Source organism: Bombyx mori, chromosome 5 (assembly GCF_030269925.1).
Source record: "Bombyx mori chromosome 5, ASM3026992v2".
NCBI classification, from domain to species: domain Eukaryota; kingdom Metazoa; phylum Arthropoda; class Insecta; order Lepidoptera; family Bombycidae; genus Bombyx; species Bombyx mori.
The window spans coordinates 10,087,963-10,115,350 of NC_085111.1; the positions used below are offsets into that span (position 1 = coordinate 10,087,963).

General features: G+C 36.1%; 1 protein-coding gene across 3 annotated transcripts; it reads right to left on the reverse strand.

Annotated features, from left to right (window-relative positions):
- Positions 1-4,154: 4,154 nt before the first annotated feature.
- Positions 4,155-25,588, reverse strand: nAChRa7 (nicotinic acetylcholine receptor subunit alpha 7). Of its 3 annotated transcripts, XM_012693645.4 has the most exons (12): positions 25,358-25,588; positions 16,063-17,143; positions 14,612-14,751; positions 13,834-13,878; positions 13,541-13,650; positions 12,809-12,989; positions 11,071-11,146; positions 9,490-9,684; positions 8,637-8,833; positions 6,738-6,982; positions 6,389-6,491; positions 4,155-6,012 (listed from the first exon to the last, which is right to left on the reverse strand). In XM_012693645.4, exons 2-12 carry the CDS (start codon positions 16,142-16,144, stop codon positions 5,860-5,862), a joined length of 1,527 nt encoding a protein of 508 aa, XP_012549099.1. In that variant the 5' UTR covers positions 16,145-17,143; positions 25,358-25,588; the 3' UTR covers positions 4,155-5,859.
- Between the last annotated feature and the right edge of the window lie 1,800 nt (positions 25,589-27,388).

Genomic DNA, 27,388 nt, shown 5'->3' on the forward strand with positions numbered 1-27,388 from the left:
GTCTAGAAATTTATAATTCTACGTACTACGAGTGTTTGTGATATTATTATGTTTATATTATTTCTTGTGATTGAATTAAACCCAACATAATAATATATTTGTGTCGTTTTATATCAAGTATGGTGATATCATTTAATATAAAAAAAAACCGCATATATTTCACCATTTTTTTTATTTGTTTACACATAAAAATTGATGCGTATTAGTAATTTTTTTTTAACTTTGTTTGGTATACAAAAAAAAATACAAATTTCTCCGTGCTTTATTTGGTGCAATTGGATCGTTATTGCATCTTCTCACTTGTGTTCGTATTCGTTAGGTATTTGCGCATGTGCCATGATCCCTAGGGATGGCATCGATTTTCTACTGATTCTTTCTGTTTCAGGACTTGCGCTTTACCACCTATTTTATTTATATATAAATGGTTACAACATTTCATTTATATGTATATTTTTATTCATATATTAAACAGAAGTTATAATACAATGTAATGTACATATGTATAAAATATCTTGCCGCATTCTTTACGTTTAGATCTCTTAATTCTTTTATAATTTTAGTTTTTAAATAAATATTTTTATTTTATACTAGCTGACCCGCAGACTTCGTAGTGCCTCAATCGATAAATAAAAGACCTAAACTTTTGTATAAAATAAACTTAAAACTTAAGATTAAGATCGGGACTAGACGACGGCCAGTCTTCAGCTCTGATGAAGTCGGAAACGTTCGTTTCCAACCAAGACTGCGTAGGCCGAGCTTTATGACCTGGCGCCGAGTCTTGCTGGAAGGACCATTCTTGATTATTGAACATGGTGTTGTTAAGGGGCTTCACTACCTTCTCAAGAATGGTATCTTGATACACTTGTGCCGATGTTTTGATACCTTTTTCACAAAAGTATGGCTCAGTCACTGCTTCATAGCTAATACCTCACCAAACCATCACTGAAGTCGGATAGTGCCCACGTTGCACTCTGTCGACTAATTGGGAATCTTCCTTAGAGCTTTGAGCATAAATACGGTCATTATGTTTGTTAAAATGTTGCTCAATTGTAAAAATTTTCTCATCCGTAAACAAACATTTTCTGACTTCCCTTTGCATACCGATTCAGTAGTTGTTTCGATTTTACTACCCTATTCTCTTTTAAATTACATATCAGTTAAGAAATGACCAGTATGTCTCTTATAGGCTGCAAGTCCTAAGTCATCTTTTAAAATACGCGACATGGTTCTAGGTGCTATCTTCATCTCCCGAGATAAAATCTTTTGCTTTCGGACAGGATTTCTTCGAATTCTTTCGCTTACTGCTTTGGCTACCTTTTTCGTACGAACACTACGTGGACGGCCAGATCCTTTTCTGTCACAAACAGAGGAGGTCTCATTGCACCTATTAACACATTGAGTGCTTACCACTCGTATCCGAGTGGGGAGGGGCCCTATTAGCGGTGCCGCCCACTCGGATACGAGTGAGCAGCAAGTGAATTTTGTAGTTGTCAAAAGCCGCCGGCGATTGTGGCGAGTGTACTTTGGTTTGCGTGGCCACTCTGCCAATACATTCGACTTACGAAAACGCGTATTGGTTTTATATTTACAGTTTAATAGTGACTGGTACACACGATCATATCAAAGGTATTGTTCGATTAAAATGGATAGTAGGGCTGGGCCATCTAGAAGTAAAAATAGATCGAAAACATCAACACCTAGTAGTAGAAAAAAACGTTGGTTGAGTGATGACTCGGAAGGTTCTGAAGGATTTAGTGATGAAGAAGTGTGTTCGCAACGAGCTCAGGAGGAGCAGTTGTCTTCAAGTTCAGAGGAATCTAGTTGCGGCAGTGATGACAGTATCTTTGATACAAGACTGAAACTGAAAACGCTCAGCCGTGGACCACCAGCTCAGTCTTCAAGGTCATCTGCCGCAAAGACGACGAAAAATTTAGTTTTAACTTTTCTGTGAAGAAATCACCTTCAGTGTTTTAATTAAACTTATAATTATGATTTTTATACGTTTGATTGTATTGATAATTATGATTATATCATTGCTTCGCTTAGATTTAAGACATTTATGCCTTCTTAAATAAATAACCATTAAGTGCGTGTTATATTTTAAACTTAAGCTTATAATTATGATTATATCGTTACCTACTTTGCTCAGATTTAAGATATTTCCTCCTCCTCCTTCAGTCGATCGCTCATTGCTGAGCATCGTGATGCGCCCGCCTGTGACCTTTTTTTGTAATTTGTAGCCACTTATGTCGGTCTGTATTTATACCTTCTTAAATAAATAACCATTCAAGTGCGTGTTATATTTTAAACTTAAACTTATAATTATGATGTTTTTGATACTTTTGATTGTTCTCCGATCCGAGAAAACCCCTTTTTCGGATCCGAGTGTCCGGCATTTGGCGTGCTATGTGCCGACCACTCGGATCCGAAAAAGGTGTTTTTTTATTAAAATAATAATATTATCAACATACTTTCATCCATATTTTTAAACATACATATATACTTAATCAATATACGCTATAAAAATAATTGGTTTCTGGCTAATAATTTTATATCATTTCGTCGGCAGCAAATGTGTTAATAGCCCGGTACACAAACATTTTACAAATACCAAGCGTGTGGAGTGTTTTAAAAATTACATTGGCTCCATACCTACTTTGTGTAATGCAATCACAGCGATTCGGTTCTCTTTATCACCCCACTCCATTTTAATATCGCAAAATATTGTACAATAGTACAATGGCGCCAATAGCGCCAAAATGAGAAAATTCAATGAGCAATCATATAAAAATGACAGATTCCAAATTCAAATGTAATATTTTGTTTATTTTTAATTGTAACAGTATTTATGGCCAGACTAAGTATAGATAGATTAATGCTGTTTTGAAAAATATGTAATTCGACCAGTGTTCCAACTTTAAGCGATCTGATATAAAATGCACATTAACAAAGTTATTGTTCATGCTGCAGCTGTGAGCCATGAAATAAGAGTTATGCGAATGTTTTTAAAATGGAAATCAATGTTATAAATAGATAGCGTGAAACAACAGACTTGATCGTAACACGTGATAAAAATTTGCATAATTTCCTACTGGCGTAATGACCCCGTACGGGGCGACACCATCATAACGATCTGTTTCTGGTGCGAGAATACGTTTATAACATAAAGTTTAAACTATTATCAACTGTGAACGTGTGATACGGCAGCGAGGTTTTCTACTTTACAAACAAATTTGTTTAAGGTTTGGTCTGTGCATAGTCTTTCATTATTTTCCTCTGTGAAACGTAAAAATGTAAGGCGCGACAGTCCTTGTACGAAATTCAACCAGACATCATAATTTAAAATAATGCTGCAGTATTTTACCGCCAATCAAACGTGTTTTTTAACAGAATTCAGTTACAGTTCAATCTAACGTAGTTCTGTGTGTGTGTGTAGTGAAGAACGAATTAATAATTGAACGAATAAAGAATGAAGATTGCGGGAAAAAATCAGCCTAGCTCCTTGAACCACATAAGCAATCACTTACATCATCAAATCATCATTATCCCCATCAAATCACAATACATTTACTCATTATCGTACCTTATTACTAAATCCATGTATTTATTGCCAGCAAAAACATCACTCCAGGACTCCTAGGCAGGAAGATAAAGTTCAGGCAGAGAGTTTGTCTCGAGACCCGATTCGTTTCCCTGTAAGGGGCTACGAGGACCCGGTGGATATCACGGGGCTGTTGACAACTACTGGCACTAGCGACATGGACGCCGTGATGTATATGCGCTCCGGTAATCACTTAGCACCAGACAGGCCCTAAGCTTGTCAGATGCAATAAACAAACTATTTGAAATTGATAAGTTATTATAAATTCGATTATTAACCTATTCAGATTGTAGCAACGTCTCTAAGTTTGTGAAAGCCATTATACTGCGCCTCTTGAAACACTTAAACCACTTGGTTACCCAAGAAATATCAGTTAGAGCACAGAAATAATATTAGAGTGTGCGAGCTAAGAGGTATCATTGGTAAACCGTACAACCCTGCATCTGAATGCGATGGCCATAATAAAAGTTTCCTGGAAGAGAACAAGTATGACGCCAGTGAAGGTTAAATTTCCTTTTGCTAAAAAGAGAAAAGGAAAAAATAATTAAAACACTTTTCGATCCATTCGTTTATATTTAATAAAGAAACTTCGGCGTTCAGAGCATTAAATTAACAATTTAACAAAACTCTAGGACGATTTAACAAATATCGTCCATTGTCGACGGAAAGGTTCCGCGTTCGAGTTTTTTTATGAAATTTATCGGAAACGGTGACCATCACGGCGGCACCCCCCGTCAGGGTCGTCACACAACCGTTATCAACTTGTTAGTGAGATAATGAAAACGATACAAAAAAACGAATACAAACATTGTCACGTAATCCTTGTCGTTCCGCAACTTCCTAGTTAGAGCGCCACAGATTACTTTGTTACCTCAAAAAAGGAAAACATGACGAAACCTTGCGAGGATACAGCATTTCACTTAATGTATCCGCGCATTTGTCTCGTTGGACGTTGTCCTTTTGGGAGGTTTACAATGTTGTGCAGAAGTCATTTCGCACGAACTTGAAACATAATTATTTTACGCAAACAAAATATATAAATCGTTATTAATTGTAATTTTTTTTGGAATAAGGTAACTGATGAACGGTGGAAGATAAAATATGTCAATATAATTTTATCATACATGTAAATTGTGTTGATTCATGTTGTATAAATTAATTATAAACAAGTATAACCATCGTTTGTAAATGGAACAGGAAAACGATTTTTTTTTACTTTTCCAATTTATGGAACCGTTTGTCTTTAATCGATTGATTCTCTGTAAATACTGTTTAGAATAAATTTTAGGTATTCATAGAACGGTAAACCTTATTTCAATTTTTACATAAGAGGGGGCAAGTTAAAAAAACCGCTATTAATGCATAATGAATCGCTGTTGTTTAATGTAATTCAGTACAAACTTGTTATAACTATTTTATAAGGTGACTTGTAAAAGTTGTTTCGAAAGACACAAGTATGTCTTTATTAAATAATATTTTGTTTAACTACAACTTTTTAACGAACTTTTAATTAAGCTATAACTTTGGATATTTTACCATTAACAACAACATCCACCCGTTCACAACGAGGCATATCACAACCAGTACCAATTGAATCAACATTGTTTGTAAAGTTCTACACTAGCTAATGACACAAATACTTCTGAAAATAAACTCAGGGATCATAATCACGATTCACGGAATCGCACAGGAAGAAAAAAGAGCTGTTTCAAAGTTGAAACTGATCGAAGATATACTAACAAATATTATTTCAATATGCGAAAAAGATTGTTCAACAGTTTGAAGGAAGACGTTATTTGTGCTTTCATTGATTTCGAAAATTTCGTTTTCGGTTCATTCAATAAACTGACAGCCGACCTTTATTCCGATTAATTATAATGAATTTGCATACCATGGTCCGCTATGTGCCCGATCATGAATTCTCTCAAAAATCTTAAGTTTCCGTAGTAAAAAAGACTACTATTGAATGTCATTAATAGAAGTTCTGTTCTATTAGGTAAACGTGACGACCGTTGGTCACGACTCCCAAGAAGACCTAGAGTCGATGAGGATTTGAAGGGATCAAGACAAGAAAACGTTTGATTTGAGTATAGAAGAATGGCAGTCGGCGGTAACTTATTTTCTAGATGGGAGCGCGGGCGACGAGGCCGGCGGTGATGCGGCGTCCTCAGCGTCCGCGCCGTTCGCTCATCACAACTTAACGTGTATTCGTGGTATCACAGAACGTTTCGCATGCGTATCCGCAGGCGGGCGGGTCGCTACGACACCATGATGTGCGGCGCGGACAGCAGCACGGCTAGCGTGGCGATGATTGTGAACAGGGTAAAGATAATAAGGCACAGTCTGTCCACGACCATGGCGGCAAATTTCCAGTCGCGCGATATGTCCGCATCTTCGTCATCTTTGCGCATCTGGAAATAATATACTCAGTTTATTTATAGGTATTACTAACTGACCGGGCAGACTTCGTAGTGCCTCAATTGATAAATAAAAGACCTAAACTTTTGTGTAAAATAAACTTAAAACAAACAAAAGGAATCCGTCCGACGGGGGACACATCAAAGGGAAAACAAAATTATTTTTATTTAATTCTGAGCATTTTCATATTTATCTACCTTTTAAACATTCTCTGGACTTCCACAAATAATTAAAGAACAAAATTAGCCAAATCGGTCCAGCCGTTCTCGAGTTTTAGCGAGACTAACAAACAGCAATTCATTTATATATATAAGGATAGATAGCCTGCAAATTCCGTATGTCCCAGTCGACAATGCAGTTATCTGTTACCTGATCTGTGATGACTCGGATTTCCTTCAATATGAGCGACAGCTCGTAGTCGACACCGAAACAGCTGTGCGCCGCTAAGCCTGCTCCATTTTCTTCGCCCCCCCTGCAACGCACACAGCTCTGTAGTCGCCGTCCGTAAATAAATCCTATCTACAGGTTCAAACAAGGAACGACGGGGAACTACGACTAAGCTAATGTAGAGATAATGTTACGATTTTTTTTGAACAAGAGTGCGACAGTCGATTTGAATATAAGACAATATATTATAATAGTAATTCGATGAAAGCTTTAGAGGGTGTACTGTGGAGCGATCGGGGCGGGGTTGAATTATCGTAACCGTGCTATTTACGGCGAGTAGTGTTCGTGTAGATCGTCGAGGGACCTGTAGTAGCGGCAGCAGGGCGGCTGCTGCGATTGCGCGTGCCGGAAGTCGTCGTCGATGTCGAGCACGTTAGCGAGGAGTGACTTGGAGGAGCGCTCACGTAGCTCCAGGTCGGGAGGGGGGGGCGCTCGAGCCGGCGGCGGCGTCGTCGCCGAACCCGGCCTTGACATACGCAGGATCCAAGGCAACCAGTACAGAAACACACACCGGATCTGAAAAACATTAAGCGTCGAGCATTTAACGAACACTAAAAGCATAATGCAGTGAATGCACCTTTTCTTTAATAAAGTAAAGTATTTTTTAATTTTTTTTTATTTAATATATTTTGTACACACAGCTGTTAGAAGAAACACGACGATAAGGATACAGAGTACAAGGGCACTACTTATTTCATGTTGAAATCTCTTCCAGTAGACCCGCAGAAGGAAAGAAGAATTAGGAACACAAACCTAGTGCGTACAGTTAACATTAAATATAACAATATATTCTCGTACATATTACAAGATACAAAACAATACACACATATACTTAGTCTGGCCATAAATACTGTTACAATTAAAAATAAACAATATATTACATTTGAATTTGGAATCTGTCATTTTTATATGATTGCTCATTGAGTTTTCTCATTTTGGCGCCAATACATTGTACAATATTTTGCGATATTAAAATGGAGTGGGGTGATAAAGAGAACCGAATCGCTGTGATTGCATTACACAAAGTAGGTATGGAGCCAAATGCAATTTTTAAAACTCTCCACACGTTTGGTGTTAGTAAAATGTTTGTGTACCGGGCTATTAATAGGTGCAATGAGACCTCCTCTGTTTGTGACAGAAAAATATCTGGTCGTCCACGTAGTGTTCGTACGAAAAAAGTTGTCAAAGCAGTAAGGAAAAGAATTCGAAGAAATCCTGTCCGAAAGCAAAAGATTTTATCTCGGGAGATGAAGATAGCACCTAAACCATGTCGCGTATTTTAAAAGATGACTTAGGACTTGCAGCCTATAAGAGACGTACTGGTCATTTCTTAACTGATAATTTAAAAGAGAATAGGGTGGTAAAATCGAAACAACTACTGAAGCGGTACGCAAAGGGAGGTCATAGAAAAATTTTGTTTACGGATGAGATTTTTTTTATAATTGAGCAACATTTTAACAAACAAAATGACCGTATTTATGTTCAAAGCTCTAAGGAAGCTTCCCAATTACTCGACAAAGTGCAACGTGGGCACTATCCGACTTCAGTGACGGTTTGGTGGGGTATTAACTTTTGTGAAAAAGGTATCAAAACATCGGCACAAGTATATCAAGATACCATTCTTGAGAAGGTAGTGAAGCCCCTTAACAACACCACGTTCAATAGTCAAGAATGGTCCTTCCAGCAAGACTCGGCGCCAGGTCATAAAGCTCGGTCTACGCAGTCTTGGTTGGAAACGAACGTTTCGGACTTCATCAGAGCTGAAGACGTCTCTGAGATCGTCTAGTCCCGAACTTAATCCGCTGGATTATGATTTATGGTCAGTTTTAGAGAGTACGGCTTGCTCTAAACGCCATGATAATTTGGAGTCCCTAAAACAATCCGTACGATTGGCAGTGAAAAATTTACCCATGGAAAGAGTGCGTGCTTCTATTGTTAACTGGCCTCAACGTTTAAAGGACTGTATTGCAGCCAATGGAGACCACTTCGAATAAGCTTTTTATAGTTTAAATTGTTTTATATTTATGTATTAAACTAATACACTGTAAAAGTAATAAATGTTATTTGCAATACATTTTTTTTCCTTTGTCTCAGTATTTATGGCAAGACTAGGTATATATGTAGCCTCTATATATATAGTATTTAGAATTCACAGTATGAAAAGATTTACCCAGTCACTCATTTCATGCGTGTCTGCATGTCTGTGGTGATAATTCAGGATGAGTATAGTGGAGACCACGGAAGAGGCGACCATGAACATGATGCAGTTGAAGTAAGTACCGAGCAGAGGCACAGCATCTGATGTTGCGGGCATCGTTTCGGCCACCATGTTCAGAAACACCGTCAACGACAATAGAATTGTGACACCTGAGGACGTAAAACAGAACACACTCTTAGAAAGTTAAACATTAAATTATTAAGGATAATTTGTCCTCATAACAGATACAAATAGTAAATTTACAGAATATAAATGTCTGTATCTTCTTTCCTATTTTATTTATTTATTTATTTAAGGATTACCGACAGGGTTTACAGTAAGACATAAAATAACATTGACATGTATAGAGCAATTGATAACTGCAACTCTAATTAGAGGCAATCACAGCATGTATTACATTAATATATCAATAGAGATTTAACAATACTATTAATAATAATAATAAATTAAAAACAAAAGAAAGACAACAAGGACAGTAATACCCGAGTACTCAGACCAAGGCTGAGGCTGAGATTCAACAACAACTTTTTATAATTTTGTTCTTGAATATTGGAAGGGAATCACCAAATAGAGAGAGAGAGAGGGGGAATACACTTTATTGCACACCAAAACACAATTTACATTCAAAAAACAATCAAAAAAGCAGATACATTTGTACGATAGGCGGTCTTATCGCTAAAAGCGAAAAAAAACTTCCAGACGACCGTTTAATTTACAGAAATTCTGGATAATATAAAAAACTCCAGGTCTCCTATTTCAATGGTTAACAATAGTAAGAAATTATTAGAAGTACTGAAAAAATTACCTAAAGATAGCTTTTCTCCAGAATCCGGTGGCAGTGTGAACCCGAGTAGCGCCATTGATGCGATTAAGACACACGGTACTATGAGATTGAAGAAATAGTATAACGTTTTTCGACGGATAACGACCGCGAATGTTATGTCTATATACGGTTCTGGGCAGCAATTGTAATAGATTTCGTTCCGCTTGCCTGGTACTCCTGTTGTTAGAAAAGAAATACACAATTGTTTAGTCTTCTACATAGTTCAACTATCTATCTTATCTATTTTATATATATAAAAATGAATTGCTGTTTGTTAGTCTCGCTAAAACTCGCGAACGTCTGGATGGGTTTGGCTAATTTTGCTTTTGAATTATTTGTGGAAGTCCAGAGAAGGTTTAAAAGGTAGATAAATATGAAAGTGCTCAGAATTAAATAAAAATAACAATTTTGTTTTTCCTTTCATGTGTCCCCATTCGGACAGATTTTTTTTTTGTTTGAAGTTTATTTTACACAAAATTTTAGGTCTTTTACTTATCGATTGAGGCACTACGAAGTCTGTCGGGTCAACTAGTTAATAATAAAATAATCCAAATGCTTTCTTTAGTCAAGTGAGCCAATACAGGCGTTATTTAACGTTGTCATGAGTACTTGGCATCAACAGACCGAAATGATAATTTATTATAATTTTTTATTAACACTGGAATGTAGAAAGCTAATTTAAGAAAAAATAACTTCCGGATGCTTATTAATGTCGTGTTTATTTAGTAGTAAAAGGCTTACTTAAGAATAGAACTAAATATAAAGTATACATTAAAATACATATATTATATAAAAATTTACTATTAAAATATGTAGTATTTTCTTCCATTTCATGGAATGTAGAAAGTAATTATAATTGTGTTTAAATACGACGATATGATAGTGAAATGTGTCTGAAGTTTTTGTTAGGAATTAAGCAGGTAGATTCTGTCTCTTTTCCGGGGAGCGAGTTTTAGTACGGAATATGAAGATTTAACGTCCTTATTGCGTTTATTATATTATCATATGTACTACGTTCTCTCTAGTTGGAAATTAAAGGCTCTCAAAAAACATATATATTTCTTGGTCTTTTTTCGTGTTTTTTTATGGTAAATAGTCAGAATAGTGGTATCGATCCTACTGGCTTGTATGATTGCAATTTAAGGGATACAACCAGGTCGTTCTGTATATTTTCATAAAAGCATTCTTATGTAGTGCATAATACTAGAATTTTAATCGCTGTTGATGCAATGAAATCCAGCCTTCAAAGACTAATACTAAGCTGTCACATTTGAATAACTATCTTTACTTATAAATGAATTAAGTAAAAACAATGCTTTTTATTTTTACATTTGACCAGAATTTAACTTCTAATGATTGAAATATTAGATCGCATCATTTAACCGAAAATATGTCGATCGTTACTTAGAAAATATTTAGGCAGAGAACAAGTAACTTATATGAATATTAAATGTAATAGTTCTACAATGGAATACATTTTTGTACTAAACTTTTTTTAATTATTGTAAGAAGAGTAGAAAAATCGTTTTGTATTGTTAAATTATTAATAAATACAATACTAACCGATTAACTCCCACTCGCCATTCGTGACAAAACTGCTTATATCCCCACCCGCTTCATCTTGTAATTGAAGATCCAACTGTGAAATTTTATTTCATTAACTCTCAGAGATACATTCCCGATAATACGAATCTATTTAAAACGCTTTAGTACTATTTTACTAATAAGCCCAGCGTAAAATCAACTTGCGAATCTGCCTTTAACATGTTTATTATTTATCAAATAGGTTTATCCTGAAATCTACATCACAGTGGAAATAAATCTGTTTCACCATATTCGTTGAATTAACAAAACAAGCGTGTGGTGTCAGCCTAAAAGAGCACGGCTCCATATTTTCCCGTGTGTGTCGTAAAAGGCGACTAAAGGATTTGGCGGTATATGTATAGGAGCGTCCTCCGAGTATTATACCAACATATTTCCATCGCATTTAACGGTGGTAGGGTGTTCTGAATCCGCATGCAAATGCCAGCTCTCAGTTACACCCTACCAGTTAATTATAGGGCGTTTTGCCTCATCATTATCATTATCCTTGTCACCTAGGGTCGGAGCAACATGTTTTCTCCTTCCATACTCTTATACCATTTCTTCGCTCACTCCCCTCTTACCCATATCATCTTTCACGCAATCCATCCATTTCTTCTTAGGTCTACCTCTTCCTCTTTATCCTTCCACATTCATAGTTAACATTCTCTTACCTTCCTCATTTTCATTTCGTCTTATCACATGTCCATACCATCCCAAACGCGCACTTTTCAGCTTCTCTGTCACAGCTGCCACTTTCAGACTTCCTCTAACATATTCATTCCGTATTCTATCCATTCTCGTTACTCCACACATCCATCGCAACATTCGCATCTCTGCTGCATGCAATCGCCTATTGTTCACATACATTTAATGTTTTTTTTTTTTTTTTTTTATGATTGAAACATTACTGGTGGCCCGGAGGCCTTTCCAGCTTCACCAGGACAGGTGGGCGAGCAAAGGCTCAGCCAGGAGGGGGGGAATTTGCTAACAACTGCCCGAGCGCCTCCGAAGGAGACCTAACAACTCAAGAGCAATTGCTTCGCGAATGAATCTACTACCGGATCGGAATCGCGACCCACTGAGAAGATCCGGCGAGAAACTCAGCGGGCTGATGCATGGGTTAGGTTGCACGTCGACCTCTTTGTCGAGTTCGACGAGTACGGTTACCGGGGTTCCTCAGCCTGCTCCTAGTGTTAGAGCTGAAGGTATCTAATGCAAGAGTTATTGGATCTGATGGATCCGTAAGGACGTGTCTAGGGCGACGACGGTGACTTGCTCCTGCGTGATCAGGATTCGGGGAGTAATCAGTGGCGGCAACGATAAGGCGATTATCATGACGCATAGCCTTATCGAAGTAACGTTCCGACACTAACTTCATATGTTTGCGGATCGATTCGAGGCCCAGGTCGTCGTGAAGGTCGACGTTCCTCACGAACCACGGAGCCCCGACGGCTAACCTGCAAAAGCGGGATTGTAGGGATTGGAGGGTGTCTATGTGTGTGCGGGCCGCGTGAGCGAACACCACACTCGTGTAAGTCATGACGGGCCTTATGCAAGTTTTGTAAAGTGTCACCTTGTTCCGAAGGGACATTTTACTCCGCTTACAGATCATGGGATAGAGTCTACCGAGAATAAATGCGGCACGGTCACGGACTGTTTTTATATGCGGACGGAATGTCATGGATGACATTTAATGTTGTAGCTAATAGTTACGTACTTGATAGCCGTCATATGTCCAACTGCCAAACTTCATTTCGCAGCGTTGGTCATCGAATGGAAACCACGTGATGTCTATTTTGCATGTGCTCTTGAATATGCCGGGTGGGACGTAAAGGCACGAGCCGTTGTTCCGCACCACAACATTGGTTGGGTACGTGCTGTCGAAGCCTTCGTCCGCACTTTACAACAAGAAACAATACTCTTTTAGCAATAATCGATTACAAAACAATCACAAAAAAATGTGAATACTTATAATAGTTGTCAATTATTTTAAAGCATCATCCAATTACAATAATGGTTTATGTTTAATTTTCACTTTACTAAAAACAAAAAAAGAAAACTACAATAGTAACCAACCATTTCATCCGATGTGGCTATAATATTAACTTTTGGTATCTATTCTATGTTTAGCTTAGTAGTTGGGTTGTGTTTTCAATCATTTTTCGCAGCAATTTTCAAATAAAAATTGATCAGTATTACTATTTTAGTAAGAATATTGATCGTAGATACTATCAGTAGTTCTAAAAATGAAGTTACTGCGGAGATATTAGTCCAAAGCTTTGTTTTTATTTAAAATTTCGTTACAAATAATTGTGCAAGTGTTAAGTCTAAACCGAATTTTACACGTTTCTTAAAGTAGAATCTTAGAATTTTGTAATTATTATGATAAAAAGTCATACAATAATTACGAATTAAAGTATGACGCAAATTTAGTTGTACTAATAATTACCTGTTGTACATAAGAACATCTGGTTTCCATAGTCTGTGAGGTGGTACTCTTAAATCTTTAACTCCGCCGAAATCTGAAGTGTTCCACCTCAAATTCATATCATTCCATTCCTGACGAAATTGTTTTATATGTTAACGTTTCTTTTTATTGTTTTCATTTAATATGTGTTAAATAAGCGAGTGCGAGTTATTACAGTGTGTGGTAATGAATAAAATAAGTTGTGGCTAGTTATTTCTTGTTTTAGTGATTATTTTGGTTAAGGTTTATCGTAAAAGCTATAATTTTATACTTACTAATTTGAGCCAAATGTTTGTTATCAAAAGCTGGTTCTTTTCATCCTGTGGAATTAGCAAAAACATAATGCGTTTATAAGAGCTAAATTTAATTACTGTATGAAGCCGAACTTTTTTCTAGGGTTGTCGCGAATACGACTAAAAATATTTTAATTGTTATAAATTATGTTTATCTCCCAATTTGATGAACGAAGGAACCGATAATTTAAAAAAAAGATATTGTTAAAAGAGCGGTAGGCGACTGTTTGATTGTGCTGTTGTCCGTGAGCGACGATGACTGATTACTACGGGCCGTAAGCTCATTGTTTTAAAAACATAATATACACACGATTTATGTGTGAATATTCAACCGTATCATTATTCAAAATACGTGAATTACAAAAAGTGTTCGAAAAAGTACATATATTAAAGTGTGTTTTTAAAAGTTACAGTAATCAAGATTAAGAGAGATGTAATGATATCTATGGGTTCGAAAGTTTTTTATTTTTTTATTGCTTAATTGGGTAGACAAGCTCACAGCCCACCTGGTTGTTAATTGGTTACTGGAGCTCATAGACATCTATAACGTGAATGCGCCACCCACCTTGAGATATAAGTTCTGAAGTCTCAGTATAGTTTACTGGTGGTAGGAGGACCTCTTGTGAGTTCGCACGGGTAGGTACCACCACCCTGCCTATTTCAGCCGTGAAGCAGTAATGCGTTTCGGTTTGAAGGGTGGGGCAGCCGTTGTAACTATACTGAAGTTTTAAGTAATTCGTATAGTAAGTCTTAAATATACCACGTCAATGATCTGCATGAGCGTGAGGCCGAAGGACAGCTGCAGCGGGTCGCTCTCGTTGACCACAGGGCGCTCCAGCACGTTGTAGTGGTCCAGCAGATGGTGCAACAACCGCTTCTCGTGGTGACCGCCGCACACCCCTATTAAGAATAATTGAGAGAATCGAATAATAATCAAAGAATAATCGAATAATAATCGAAAATAAACTTTGGAATCACAGTAGGTACTTAACGTTTTTAAGTTGCAATGAAAGTTTCACGAGGCACGTGTTTCATCTCTTTCCTAGCTGCTACCCAAGGAACGTCGTTATTTGATTTTGTTTGTATTGAAAAAAAATAAAAAAAATGTTGTGATTGTTTTTTTTTTATGAAAAATACTTTCGGCTTACCAATGAAGATTTCAAATCGATCTACATTAAAATACTTGATGAGCGAGAATTAACTAATGCATGTTTTAAATACATTTAGAATATTCAAATTTAATTTTTTTATTTGTTAGACATAATTTTATTTACTTCAACATTAATAACATATATTTAATTATTAAGCTTATCTAAGCTAAATGCTTAAATTTGCTTGTACAAAATAACATTCAATTTGTAATTACCCATCATAAAGGTGGGAAAAGTAAATAGCTCGACGAAATGGTCACAAAACCTTGGAATGAAACATGGCGCTTGAGGCACGTAAATTGCATTTGCAGGTCACGTGGTCACAATATTTAAGAAATGTGCATAAAATTATGATCGATATTTTCCATTGCAAAAAATCGGATAATTAGTAAATAATGTTATTTGTTATTTAACGAATTGCGAGTAAAGAATTTAAAGGCAAACCTTGAAATCATTTCAAAACGGATCGTTTTAAATATCCATTCAATAGAACAGATTGTCTTTAGCGATGTTGTCATCTTGATTTACTAATGATCAAATTTCGGTAGGAGGTAAATAATTTAACTAACAAAAATTGTTGTTTTAAATTTTAGTTCTTTCGTCAGTTATATTATCTGATAGCTAATTATTTACTGTTGATTGAAAAATTAAGGAGAATGCATATCGACGCTTGAAAGGCAAACGTGACTAAGCGACAATGCGTGAACTTTACAATAGACTAATTTAAAGTTGAAATACCTGAAAAAAATTATATTTTAACGAATGTACCCAGAAATATATATTTTTTGCGCATCGAATATGATTATTGCCTATCATTTATGTATAAAGCAGTTATTGTCGCTTAGTCACGTTTGCCTTTCAAGCGTCGATATGCATTCTCCTTAATTTTACAATCATCAGTAAATAATTAGCAATAATAATATAATAATTAGCAAAAAGAGTAGGCAGCGGCTTGGCTCTGCTCCTGATATTGCTGAAGTCCATCGGCGTCGGTAGTCACTTACCATCAGGTTGGCCGTACGCTCGTCTGCCTACAAAGGCAATAAAAAAAAATATATACCCCTCGGCCACAGCAGGCCCAGCAGTAGTAGCAGAAGGCCTGCGGGCGCCGCCAGTAGCGAGCAGCGCGCCCGCCCGCCCATGTCAGCGCCGCGACGCCGCCGCGCCGCGCGCTCCCGACGACGTCGCCTCGCCGCGCCGCGCCATCACCCGACCCTCGCGACACCGACCCCCGCCTCCCTACGCCGCACTCTCGTCACTCTATTCTGATCTATTGAGCCTGATGTCTTATCTTTACTAAATTTTTGTGTTATTCATAAATAAAACTGTGTTTAGGAACGGTCGCCGACGGCAACGAGTGCCGTCCTGTGCTTTAGCATCGCCAAACGGAGCGCGGCTATGTTCCTCGAGTTACGGCGTGTTTTTGAGCATTGTTGTTTGACGGAGTGCGGTCGACCGTGGGGCAGCGGAGCCGCCGGTGTGCGGACTGGCGGAGACAACGAGGGCGCGCAGTCGCGTCACCCCGCCCATTCAAACGCCGCACCGCGCGCCCTCGCTGCACACCGACCTTGTGTTCATCACAGTTCAGCTTCAGATCCTCGCTGTACCATCCTTTATACAAATGCACAATAGACAATTATTTTTACAGTGTTTTTAATCGAAATTCATGCTGGGAAAATAATCCTTTTTTTTCTCTGTACAATATTTATTATAATAAAATCATTGTACTAAACTGAAAGCTTTTTTATCATATTTTTTTTTACCTTTTTTGTTTATTTTTTTAGTAGCTTAGCTTAAGCAATATCAATTTTAATAATACGCAGAGTTCAATTAATTACATATACGCTTCATCGGATGTATGTAATTCATAATCTATCTAAAAATAACAGTTCAACATTTAAACTCTAAAACGCATTACATATAGCTCAAATATGAGATATCGGTTTCCGGAGGGATTCTATATTACCAAAATCTTCTGTGAAGTTTGTAAATCGTAAAGGTGCGAGTGAGTGGTAATGATGAAAGCGCGGCGTTGCGGAGGTTGCGGGGTTGCGGCGCAGTATAGCGCGCGGGGATGCTGCGCTCGGTGCGATCAATGAAGCACCTACAGCCTCTCGCTCCCTCCGCGCACCCTCGTCTACCTAGAACCGATAACCGCCAAATCGAACATTACCCCTTACAATTTTACATTAACTATAATTGAATATGCAATTTCGAAAAGGGCACATCTCTGAAAATGTAAAATTTTCAGGAAATGAAAAAAAAACTGATTATTTTCTAAAGCAGTGTAAAATTTAAAATATTAACTTTTGAGATATAATTTAGTGTTAATTAGCAATAGAAAATTACTGGAATTATTATAAAATGGGTGTAAGTAAGCTTCAAAACTACATGTATATGAAAAAACGTATTTGGCAAAATATGCGACATGTGCCTTTTTCGTAATTGCATAATAATATTCAATTATTATTCAGTTGCTCGTCGTGAATATGAAATAGAATCACGAAAAAATCAGACATTTAAAACGTTACTAGACTAGCGTTTTAACTAATCTCACCCATTATTCTTTCTTTTGCAGTTTTACTAGACATTGGTCTAATTAATTCTTGAATTTTAAACATAAATGCAATAAATTGTTTTTAGTTAATTTAATTTAGTCATATCGTTTTATAAATTATTAAAGACATTTTAATAAAGCAACTCTATAAAAGAGTCGTAAAATCTGTAATTCGTTTAAGCTGCGCTGAAAAAATGGATGATGGATTTATGATGATTCATTTAATGTAAAGCAGCTTCTGTTGTATACGAAAATTTATTAGTGGATGTCGTGAAAAATGTTGAGGTGTATTATTATTATACCTACTATAGTTATTAAAATCTTATTAATCATACAATATTTAAAAAAAGCATTAGTATTAAAATTTAATAAATTTATTTGTTATTATCATTTTATTTAAGTATGTAAACTGTTTGTTTTGGTTTTCTAGCTATCATACTACTATAATAGTATGTAGTCGGCAATGCGGTTTTAACTTCGTGAGAGCTTTAAATTAGAAAAGTTGAAGGTGATCTTTACGAATCAGGTTCAATTTTTTTCTAAACTTAACTTGAATTCTATTAGCTATATTTTTTATAAGGAGGTTGCTGTTGATAGCTATTTTTAAATAAGATGCTTAATGGTTTTTATTATATCTTAAATGATAGAAATTTCGGTTTTATAATTTCGTATAGGTATGATTATAATCAGTCGTTTTTGATTCGTACTTACTGGACACGTAACATTGATATCACTACATAGTATAAAACAAAGTCGCTTTCTCTGTCCCTATATCTGTCCCTATGTATGCTTAAATCTTTAAAACTACGCAACGGATTTTGATGCGGTTTTTTTAATAGATAGAGTGATTGAAGAGGAAGGTTTATATGTATAATAACATCTATTAAATACTGGAGAAATCAATAATAAATTACAGTTTCCGAAGCGAAGCGAGGGCGGGTCGCTAGTATTCTGATAAAGCTCGTACTGATTTTATGATAATAACCGAAGGTTGGTAGACTACTTTAGAATACTTTACTTTACAACAGTATTCCCCATACTATTGTAAAGTAAAATTGGCTGATGATCCACCTTGAAAGTTCTAGAAGATAAAAGAAAAATATAGCACATATACTCTCAATAATAAATGTCTTCGGTCATGGATTGAGTTGCCTGTCCTCTAACACTATCGTAAACAACACGCGAGTGGCGCTTGGAGATTTTCACGATGTTAAAATGTACGTAAAATGCAGGTATTTTAAATATCCGATAAGTCCAAGTCATAAAGGATCTAGGTATATAGATTTCATCTGATTAGTGAGCAGTGCAATTGCAAATGTGTATAATTATGTAAAAAAAATCATAGATAGGAAGAAAGCGAACGAGGCGTGCCCGTGCCTAATGTCGCAGAAATTGATAATGAAGGGTGTTTGCTCATTACCGCAACCACTTTACGCTTCTGTGCGTGCGGCTGCGTCCATGCTCTACGTAGAAAATAACTATGTTTGCATAGCTTTCTTCATATAATAAACCTACTACATTTCTTTTAGCTAATATACTGTTAATATATACATATAAATAAAATAGGAGTGTATGTTTGTAATATTGAAATAGCCTCTTTTTACTACATGCATATGAATATACTTAGTCTGGCTATAAATACTGTTACAATTAAAAATAAACAAAATATTACATTTGAATTTGGAATCTGTAATTTTTATATGATTGCTCATTGAGTTTTCTCATTTTGGCGCCAACACATTGTACAATATTTTGCGATATTAAAATGGAGTGGGGTGATAAAGAGTAGGTATGGAGCCAAATGCAATTTTTAAAACTCTCCATACGCTTGGTATTAGTAAAATGTTTGTGTACAGGGCTATTAATAGATGCAATGAGACCTCCTCTGTTTGTGACAGAAAAAGATCTGGCCGTCCACGTAGTGTTCGTACGAAAAAGGTGGTCAAAGCAGTAAGGGTAAGAATTCGAAGAAAACCTGTCCGAAAGCAAAAAAAATTATCTCGGGAGATGAAGATAGCACCAGGAACCATGTCGCGTATTTTAAAAGATGACTTAGGACTTGCAGCCTGTAAGAGACGTACTGGTCATTTCTTAACTGATAATTTAAAAGAGAATAGGGTGGTAAAATCTAAACAACTACTGAAGCGTTTTTTTGTTTACGGATGAGAATTTTTTTACAATTGAGCAACATATTAACAAACTAAATGACCGTATTTATGCTCAAAGCTCTAAGGAAGTTCCCAATTAGTCGACAGAGTGCAACGTGGGCACTATCCGACTTCAGTGATGGTTTGGTGGGGTATTAGCTATGAAGGAGTGACTTAGCCATACTTTTGTGAAAAAGGTATCAAAACATCGGCACAAGTGTATCAAGACACCATTCTTGAGAAGATAGTGATGCCCCTTAACAGCACCATGTTCAATAATCAAGAATGGTCCTTCCAGCAAGACTCGGCGCCAGGTCATAAAGCTCGGTCTACGCAGTCTTGGTTGGAAACGAACGTTTCGGACTTCATCAGAGCTGAAGACTGGCCGTCGTCTAGTCCCGATCTTAATCCGCTGGATTATGATTTATGGTCAGTTTTAGAGAGTACGGCTTGCTCTAAACGCCATGATAATTTGGAGTCCCTAAAACAATCCGTACGATTGGCAGTGAAAATTTTTCCCATGGAAAGAGTTCGTGCTTCTATTGTTAACTGGCCTCAACGTTTAAAGGACTGTATTGCAGCCAATGGAGACCACTTCGAATAAGCTTTTTATACTTTAAATTGTCTTAAATTTATGTATTAAACTAACACACTGTAAAATTAATAAATGTTATTTGCAATCGATTTTTTTTTCCTTTGTTTTAGTATTTATGGCAAGACTAGACCAAAATAACATTTTTGAAGTGAAACTTCTTTATCGGCGTTGGAAAAAAATTTACCGTCACATTTTTCGGTTACGCGTCACATTTTTCCGTTACGCGCCATCTTTTTTGTATTCATGTCTATGATAATAAAATCCTTTTGTTTAAACTTTATCTAATTTAACTTTTTTGTATTCATGTCTATGATAATAAAATCCTTTTGTTTAAACTTTATCTAATTTAACTTTATTTAACCAATTTCTAGAAAGTTGCATGTAGATCATTTTTCGAAAAATAAGGCCATAAACAAGTTTCACTTCTTACGTGTGTACACTAGTACACGCACACATTTTTTTTTACAATTTTTGTCTGTCTCTCTGTTTGTTTCGGCTAATCTCTGGAACAGCTGAACCGATTTTGACGGGACTTTCACTGATAGGTAGCTGATGATATAAGGAGTAACTTAGGCTACTTTTTTAGACTAGCTTCGTCCCGCGGCTTCAACCGCGGTACGACAATAACTGCGTGTAGCATCGCGGGACTCAGCTATCAATAATAAAATTTAATGTTTCCGGAGCGAAGCGAGGGCGGGTCGCTAGTATAAATAATAAGACTCCCCCTTCAATACAACTATTCAATATGAATAAGTGTATTCACTTTTATTTATATTATTTTTTCATAATTTCAAAAGAAAACCGCAAGATATTTATTACTCACCGCAATTTTTGTAATATTCAATTCATTTTCCAAGCTCAGCAACCGAGGAATTTCAAAATCGTACATTTAAGAGATGCGAGGAATTTCCTTTTAGCCTCAGTTTTGGGCATAAAAAATTTGATGAAATTTCTAAAATATTTGTGTTATTAGTAAACGGATTATACAGGGTGGAAACAAAGCAAAGTAAAATAGCTTTGTAACTTTTCTTCTCTGTGTCTGAATACATTTTTATTTCTTTTTATGAGTTATCATTCACGAGCAGTAGTTGAAGTTAATTTCTTCCTCAGCTATGAAGAAAAAAATCTATAAGCCGACAAAAAAATAAATGGTATTTTTATTTAAATCAAACCTTGAGGTGTCTCTGATTGTGTTCGAATTCGATTCTTGAGTGAATATTATTTTAGTAACTGCTCTTTCTAGTAAGTTCTAATATTCGCGAAAGTAGCTATCCCCTGCGTGGTCGAGATACAGTCTCGACTGAACAAGATTTCGCGCGTTTGTTGTATCTTTATACTCCTTATACTTCTACATTGTATATATGTACATATTAGGAATCACCCAGTGCTAGGAATTACAGCTGTTTCAGTATGCAGATATTATGAGGATTAAGAAGAAATCCCTCTTCATATACTTACTGTGCGAAGCAAAAATACCATTGCTCTGCGGAGATAATGAACGTATTATTTTCCCGGAAGAGGTGAAGAAAATATGTCCAAGGAAAGTAGTTCAGTTTAAATTGAATTGGGTAAAGATATCTAACGCTCGAGCGAATCACAGAAGATCCACGTGGGTCTTTGTTATGAGTGAGTTTATAGCCCCAACACCTCTTCTGCAATATGAATCATAATACCAGGAAACGCCAATAATGCCACAAGCTTTCGTACTAAAGAATGATTCCAATACGGTGGGTATATTCTGACACGAATAATGAAAAGTTACTGTTATTTAATGTAGTCAGTGCGAGGTTCGTGGAATAAAATATAAACTAAATTATTCAGCGGTCACGCCGTACAAGCGATCTAGTTTCAGTCTTTATTTATCCTGCGATACGATACAACACAATGCCAGAGCATTGTGTTGTATCGTTGATAGTGTACATATGTTGGTCCTTTTATATATATTTATATATAACTATATTTAATAATTTTCTTGATAATATATATTTATTGGACGTATGGTAAAGTAATGGAGGTCGAAGAATGGCAACGTCCTGTGAAGCACTTCACTACCCGCAATAACGAACACAACTACTCTGCCAAAAGTGCAAACGACTAAGAAGAAGATGAGTAAATTACAAATACACACGTATTAAAATCTAAAAAAACAAAACTAAGTGAAAACGTATGAAATAGATGCCATTGATTTTGTAAGAACGAAAGAGATTTGTTTGGTAGAAGCAAAGGGCAATAATTAACAGCCAATACTCCAACGAAATGTCAAATGTAAACGTTAAAAATTATGGGTGCATTGGCGGAGGCAGTGACACAGAACGCTGGAAGCACGAATGCATAAATCGTTGACTTGTACCCATTTATTTCATTGTGTCAATATTTTCCTGATAAAAATCGAAATAGTTTGTACAGAACTTAAAACCATGCTTCAATAAAAACGCTCTCGGAGCTTAGATCTAAAGCAAACTAGTATTGTCAATGTAAAAAGGTAGGCCGTATAAGAGGTTTTTTTTTCTGCCTATGCTGATAGCCTTGAGAGGCTATATCAGCTTTACCACTGGATCGGAAATTCGACCCGCTGAAAAGATCCGGCGAGAAACTCAGTGGGTTGTGTCTCGGGGTGCTAGTGTTTCTTGTCTGATTTCAGTTGCAGAGTAAGAACAAAATGATGATTTTGGGAAATGGCGATTTCCATTTTTAGATAGTTTTTTTTTAATTCTTTCAAATTTGAGAACTATTGATCTCTATGAGCGACCTCATCCAATTCTAGGTACTTTCTCTCCATCCTTTCATTCTCAAAAAGATATTTTATTTATTTTAATTTCATTCTTCCTATATCCGAACTTGTCTGCTGATTGCTAGAAGTATTTTGAACTTAGGTTCTGGCCGGTATCATGCTATTGTCTATTTGTACAAAACAAAAGTTCGATAGTTTATGAATCAAATTTTAATGAAATTGAAAGTTCGACCTCATGTTTCAAGGGGGCATGACTACATGGAATCGCGTGTGCTGCGAATACACTGAAACATCACTTACATGGAGCTCATCTTGTTCGATATATTCACGATTCATTGATTCTCGACTAAGCACGCTAGAGAAGGTGTGATTAAAATAGAACGAGTCTATTATTGTTCTTTGAGCATGCAAAGGGCCTTATGATGTACAATAAGTACTAGATGCACCACACAAAATGCAAGTAATTTGACTTTTGACAGTTCCGTACAATACTTTGCGATTGCGATTTGTTAAACTTTCGTTTGTCAGTTATTATTTTTGGTCATTTCAGCGTTATGTTAGGACGTAATCACGTAGGAATGCATCGATTGTGATGAACTTTAAAAACAATCAAAACTGGTATATATTTCGCTTCATTTACCTTTAGTTCAGTTTAGTTTAGTCGGAGTCTAAAACCATACTGTTGTCAACGACGAGTAATCAAAATTCTGTTTCAAGCATATTCATTTTAGTTAATATAATTTTATAGGTACTTTAATCTAAAAACAATTTGAATTTTTAATGTTAAAAAGTTTTCATGATAAAGTATTCATGAAATGAATTTGTTGAACAACACCAAAATACGGATATTGAGCATTTTTATAATGAACCATAAAACAGCAATCCATTCCGAAATTAATAAAAAAAAAACTAAAAAACACTTAAATAGCAAACCGAACTAACTATTAATTTCAGTTTTTTAAGTCCTGGTGATGCTGGTCAGGATTTTAGAGCGGAATACAAAATTAATGTTTTGTCACCGGTCTTCGATGTGTGTGCAAATTTTTAAGTTAATCGGGCTTCTTGGAGACGGTGAAAATGACGTTCAAAGATTCCGTTATATACAATAAACATAGATATTATTATGTTCATGGCAAGCTAATAAAAGTGTGTTCATTTTAAACCTTTCTAATTTCATGGTGGTGTTAAATAACAAATAAAAGCATTCACGCTGCAGTTCATCACGATACCAGCACCGTCATTAAAATAGGTATGATGAATTTTTCTGTTTCCTGGAAACTAGAAGGCCGTTCTAGTATTACTGGTGGTAGGACCACTTGTGAGTCCGCACGGGTAGGTATCACCGCCCCGCCTATTTCTGCCGGGAATCAGTAATGCGTTTCGGTTTGAAGGGTGGGGTAGCCGTTGTAACTACTTATATACTGAGATCTTAGAACTTACATCTCAAGGTGTGTGGCGCATTTACGTTGTAGATGTCTATGGGCTCCAGTAACCACTTAACACCAGATGGGCTGTGAGCTCGTTCACTTAACTAAGCAATAAAAAAAAAGCTGGGAGAGCAGGAGGAATTAGCCAGAAGGGGTCGGATTTGCTAACAGTTGCCCGAGCAGCTCCGGAGGAGACCTAACAGATCAAGGCAAGCTGCTTCGCAAGCGTAGTGTATCTATTTGCGGACCCTAATCTATGATGATGATGAACTCAGCACCGGTCGCGAGAAGTGGCGTGATTAAAAGGAGATATGATGAGATCACCTCGATCAATTAATTCTTCACTGTACACTCCCATGCAATACACAATATGAAAAATGTCTATGACATTATTATTAGTTTAATAGGCAGATGAGTACCTATATTGATTAGTGCCTATTTCCTTAGATAAAATTCGGAACCTGTTTGCAAGATTTGAACATCGGGATAGTGGTATCGTTCGATACACTGGGCATTTTATCTTTTAAGCCACGACGACTTCAATTAATGTTAAGTTAATTTAACCAATGTCGCTTTTTATTACTTTGTCCAATAGTTTTTTTTTTTTAACCAAATCAACGTATTTTTAGTGTGTAGATTAGTTTGAAGTTTTTTTTATGATTGAGGGATTACTGATGGCCCGGAGGCGTTTCCAGCTTCATTAGAACAAGTGAGTTTGAAGTAAGGCATAGAAAGTTCTCTAAGTCTGTGATATATTTCTCATGCGTTAGTAAGTACGTTTTATATAATATTTAATATTAAAAAATATATTATTTTAAACTGATTAGTTGATTATAAGCAACATAGCCCAAACATATTGGAAACAGAGTCCAAATTTTAATTGGCTTAACTAACTTACCAGATTAGCGTGTACACACTAAGAAGAAAATATCTATCAACGATTTTGTTAACACCAACGGAAGAGACGAAAGGTAATTTCTAGATTAAGTGACAATTCTATAGACATATATATTTCAATTTTAACGATGACAGCTCCATGAAATACGCAAACAATTTAGCTAAAAAACAATTGTAAAATTGTGCTTGAGTCACAGTCGTTTTCCCGCGAAAATAACGCAATTTAAATGACGTAGTAGTGCCAAGTGGCGAGCGCTAACCGAGTCGGTCCTTTTACAAGGTCGCTGCATCGAGAAAGAATGCGGATCTCGCGTACAGCTTTACTGTCACTTTGCAGTTTTTAATGTCTTTATATGGGCTGATAAGGTATTTTGTTGCAGTGTCATTTTCTTGACACCATTTGACGTATAAGGTGATGTTTTCGGTGTGCAAATGGCTTTAAAACTATTTTAAAGTTGTCTTTAACGTTTAACGATGTTGCATGTGCGTTTTAAGCTTTAGGACAATTTCAAGATTTACATTTAAGGCAGCAATCACGTTTATGGATTTTAGGTAATCTTTTAATATTTGCTCATTTATGTACAAGGTTGAAATGACTAGGTTAAAAATAATGCCAGTTCAAAATGTATCTATTTCTAAGTTGGTTTATGATAATATGATTAAAGTTTGCGTGATCATTCAGTAGGGTGTTTGCAAATTGCACGTTACAAATCGTGTTCGGGCCGCAATCGCCTATTAGTGCATTCTCGCAGAATTACCTCATAGCGAAACCGATTATAGAAGCCGTTACACTTTTCGTTGATAGGCAAAAATACTTTAAAATATCCAAACTGTGTACTGATGCTGTATACATTATTTTTGAATTATTTTTTCGACTTCATGTTTGTAAATTATAATGACAACTGTCAATGCAATGGAAGAATTTGATTATGTGTCATTAGAATCTATGTTGGGTTTTTTTAATAATTGTGTTTCAGAAAACTTAAAGTACTACGATATACTACGATATACTATGATATATTTCATTCTAATAGACGAATGACGTATTGGATTTTTAACTGAGGCAATAAAAAAATATGAGCTCTTTCAGTGTAATTTACGAATAAGATATTTGCTTTTTATTAGTAGGATGCCATTAAGTGTGTCCATAAAATAAACAAAACTGCTATTATTTCTAAATAAATTTAACTGCAATATAAATTATTCATCCATTGCTTTTGCGTTCTATGTCTGTATTCCATAATGTTAGTAGAATGTGTTAATATAACGACTGCCCTACATTTCACTAATAAGTAGTATCGATTTTCAGTAGATAAGTTAATTGATAATCATTAACATAATTGTTAGAAGTCACTGAAGATGTTTTTTTTATTTTTTATTGCTTAGATGTGTGGACGAGCTCACAGCTCAACTAGTATTAAGTGGTTACTGGAGCCCATAGACATCTACAACGTAAACGCGCCACCCACCTTGAGATGTAAGTTCTAAGGTCTCAGTATACTTACAACGGCTGTCCCACCCTTCAAACCGAAACGCATTACTGCTTCACGGCAGAAATAGGCAGGGTGGTGGTACCTACCCGCGCGGACTCACAAGAGGTCCTAGCACCAGTTAACCAGTCCTACCACCAGTATCTATGTGCCTTGCCTAAAAAGGACAGCGCTAATTATGTAACTAATCTTTCATTTGCCCTATAGTAGTCAACGACTTTATTATTGTTTCAACACGACAAATTTCAAAATGTAAAACAAATTGCCGACCAATCAACTCAATTTGAATTTAAGAAACAAAACACGAACCAAATGCTATTCGATATTTCTATCAATCAATTATTCAATTAATTAATATTCGAAATTAATTTACTTTAAGAATCGATTATACTAAATACTAAACGAGTTGGCACAACACCAACGTGGTAAGGCTGCAGATATATTTTGTGTACACAGTGTGGAGATCGTGACCTATCATAGATAAGTATCTTTAGATCGAGAATGCTCATGTTTTGGATGTTGTACCATTGTTCGGTAAACTA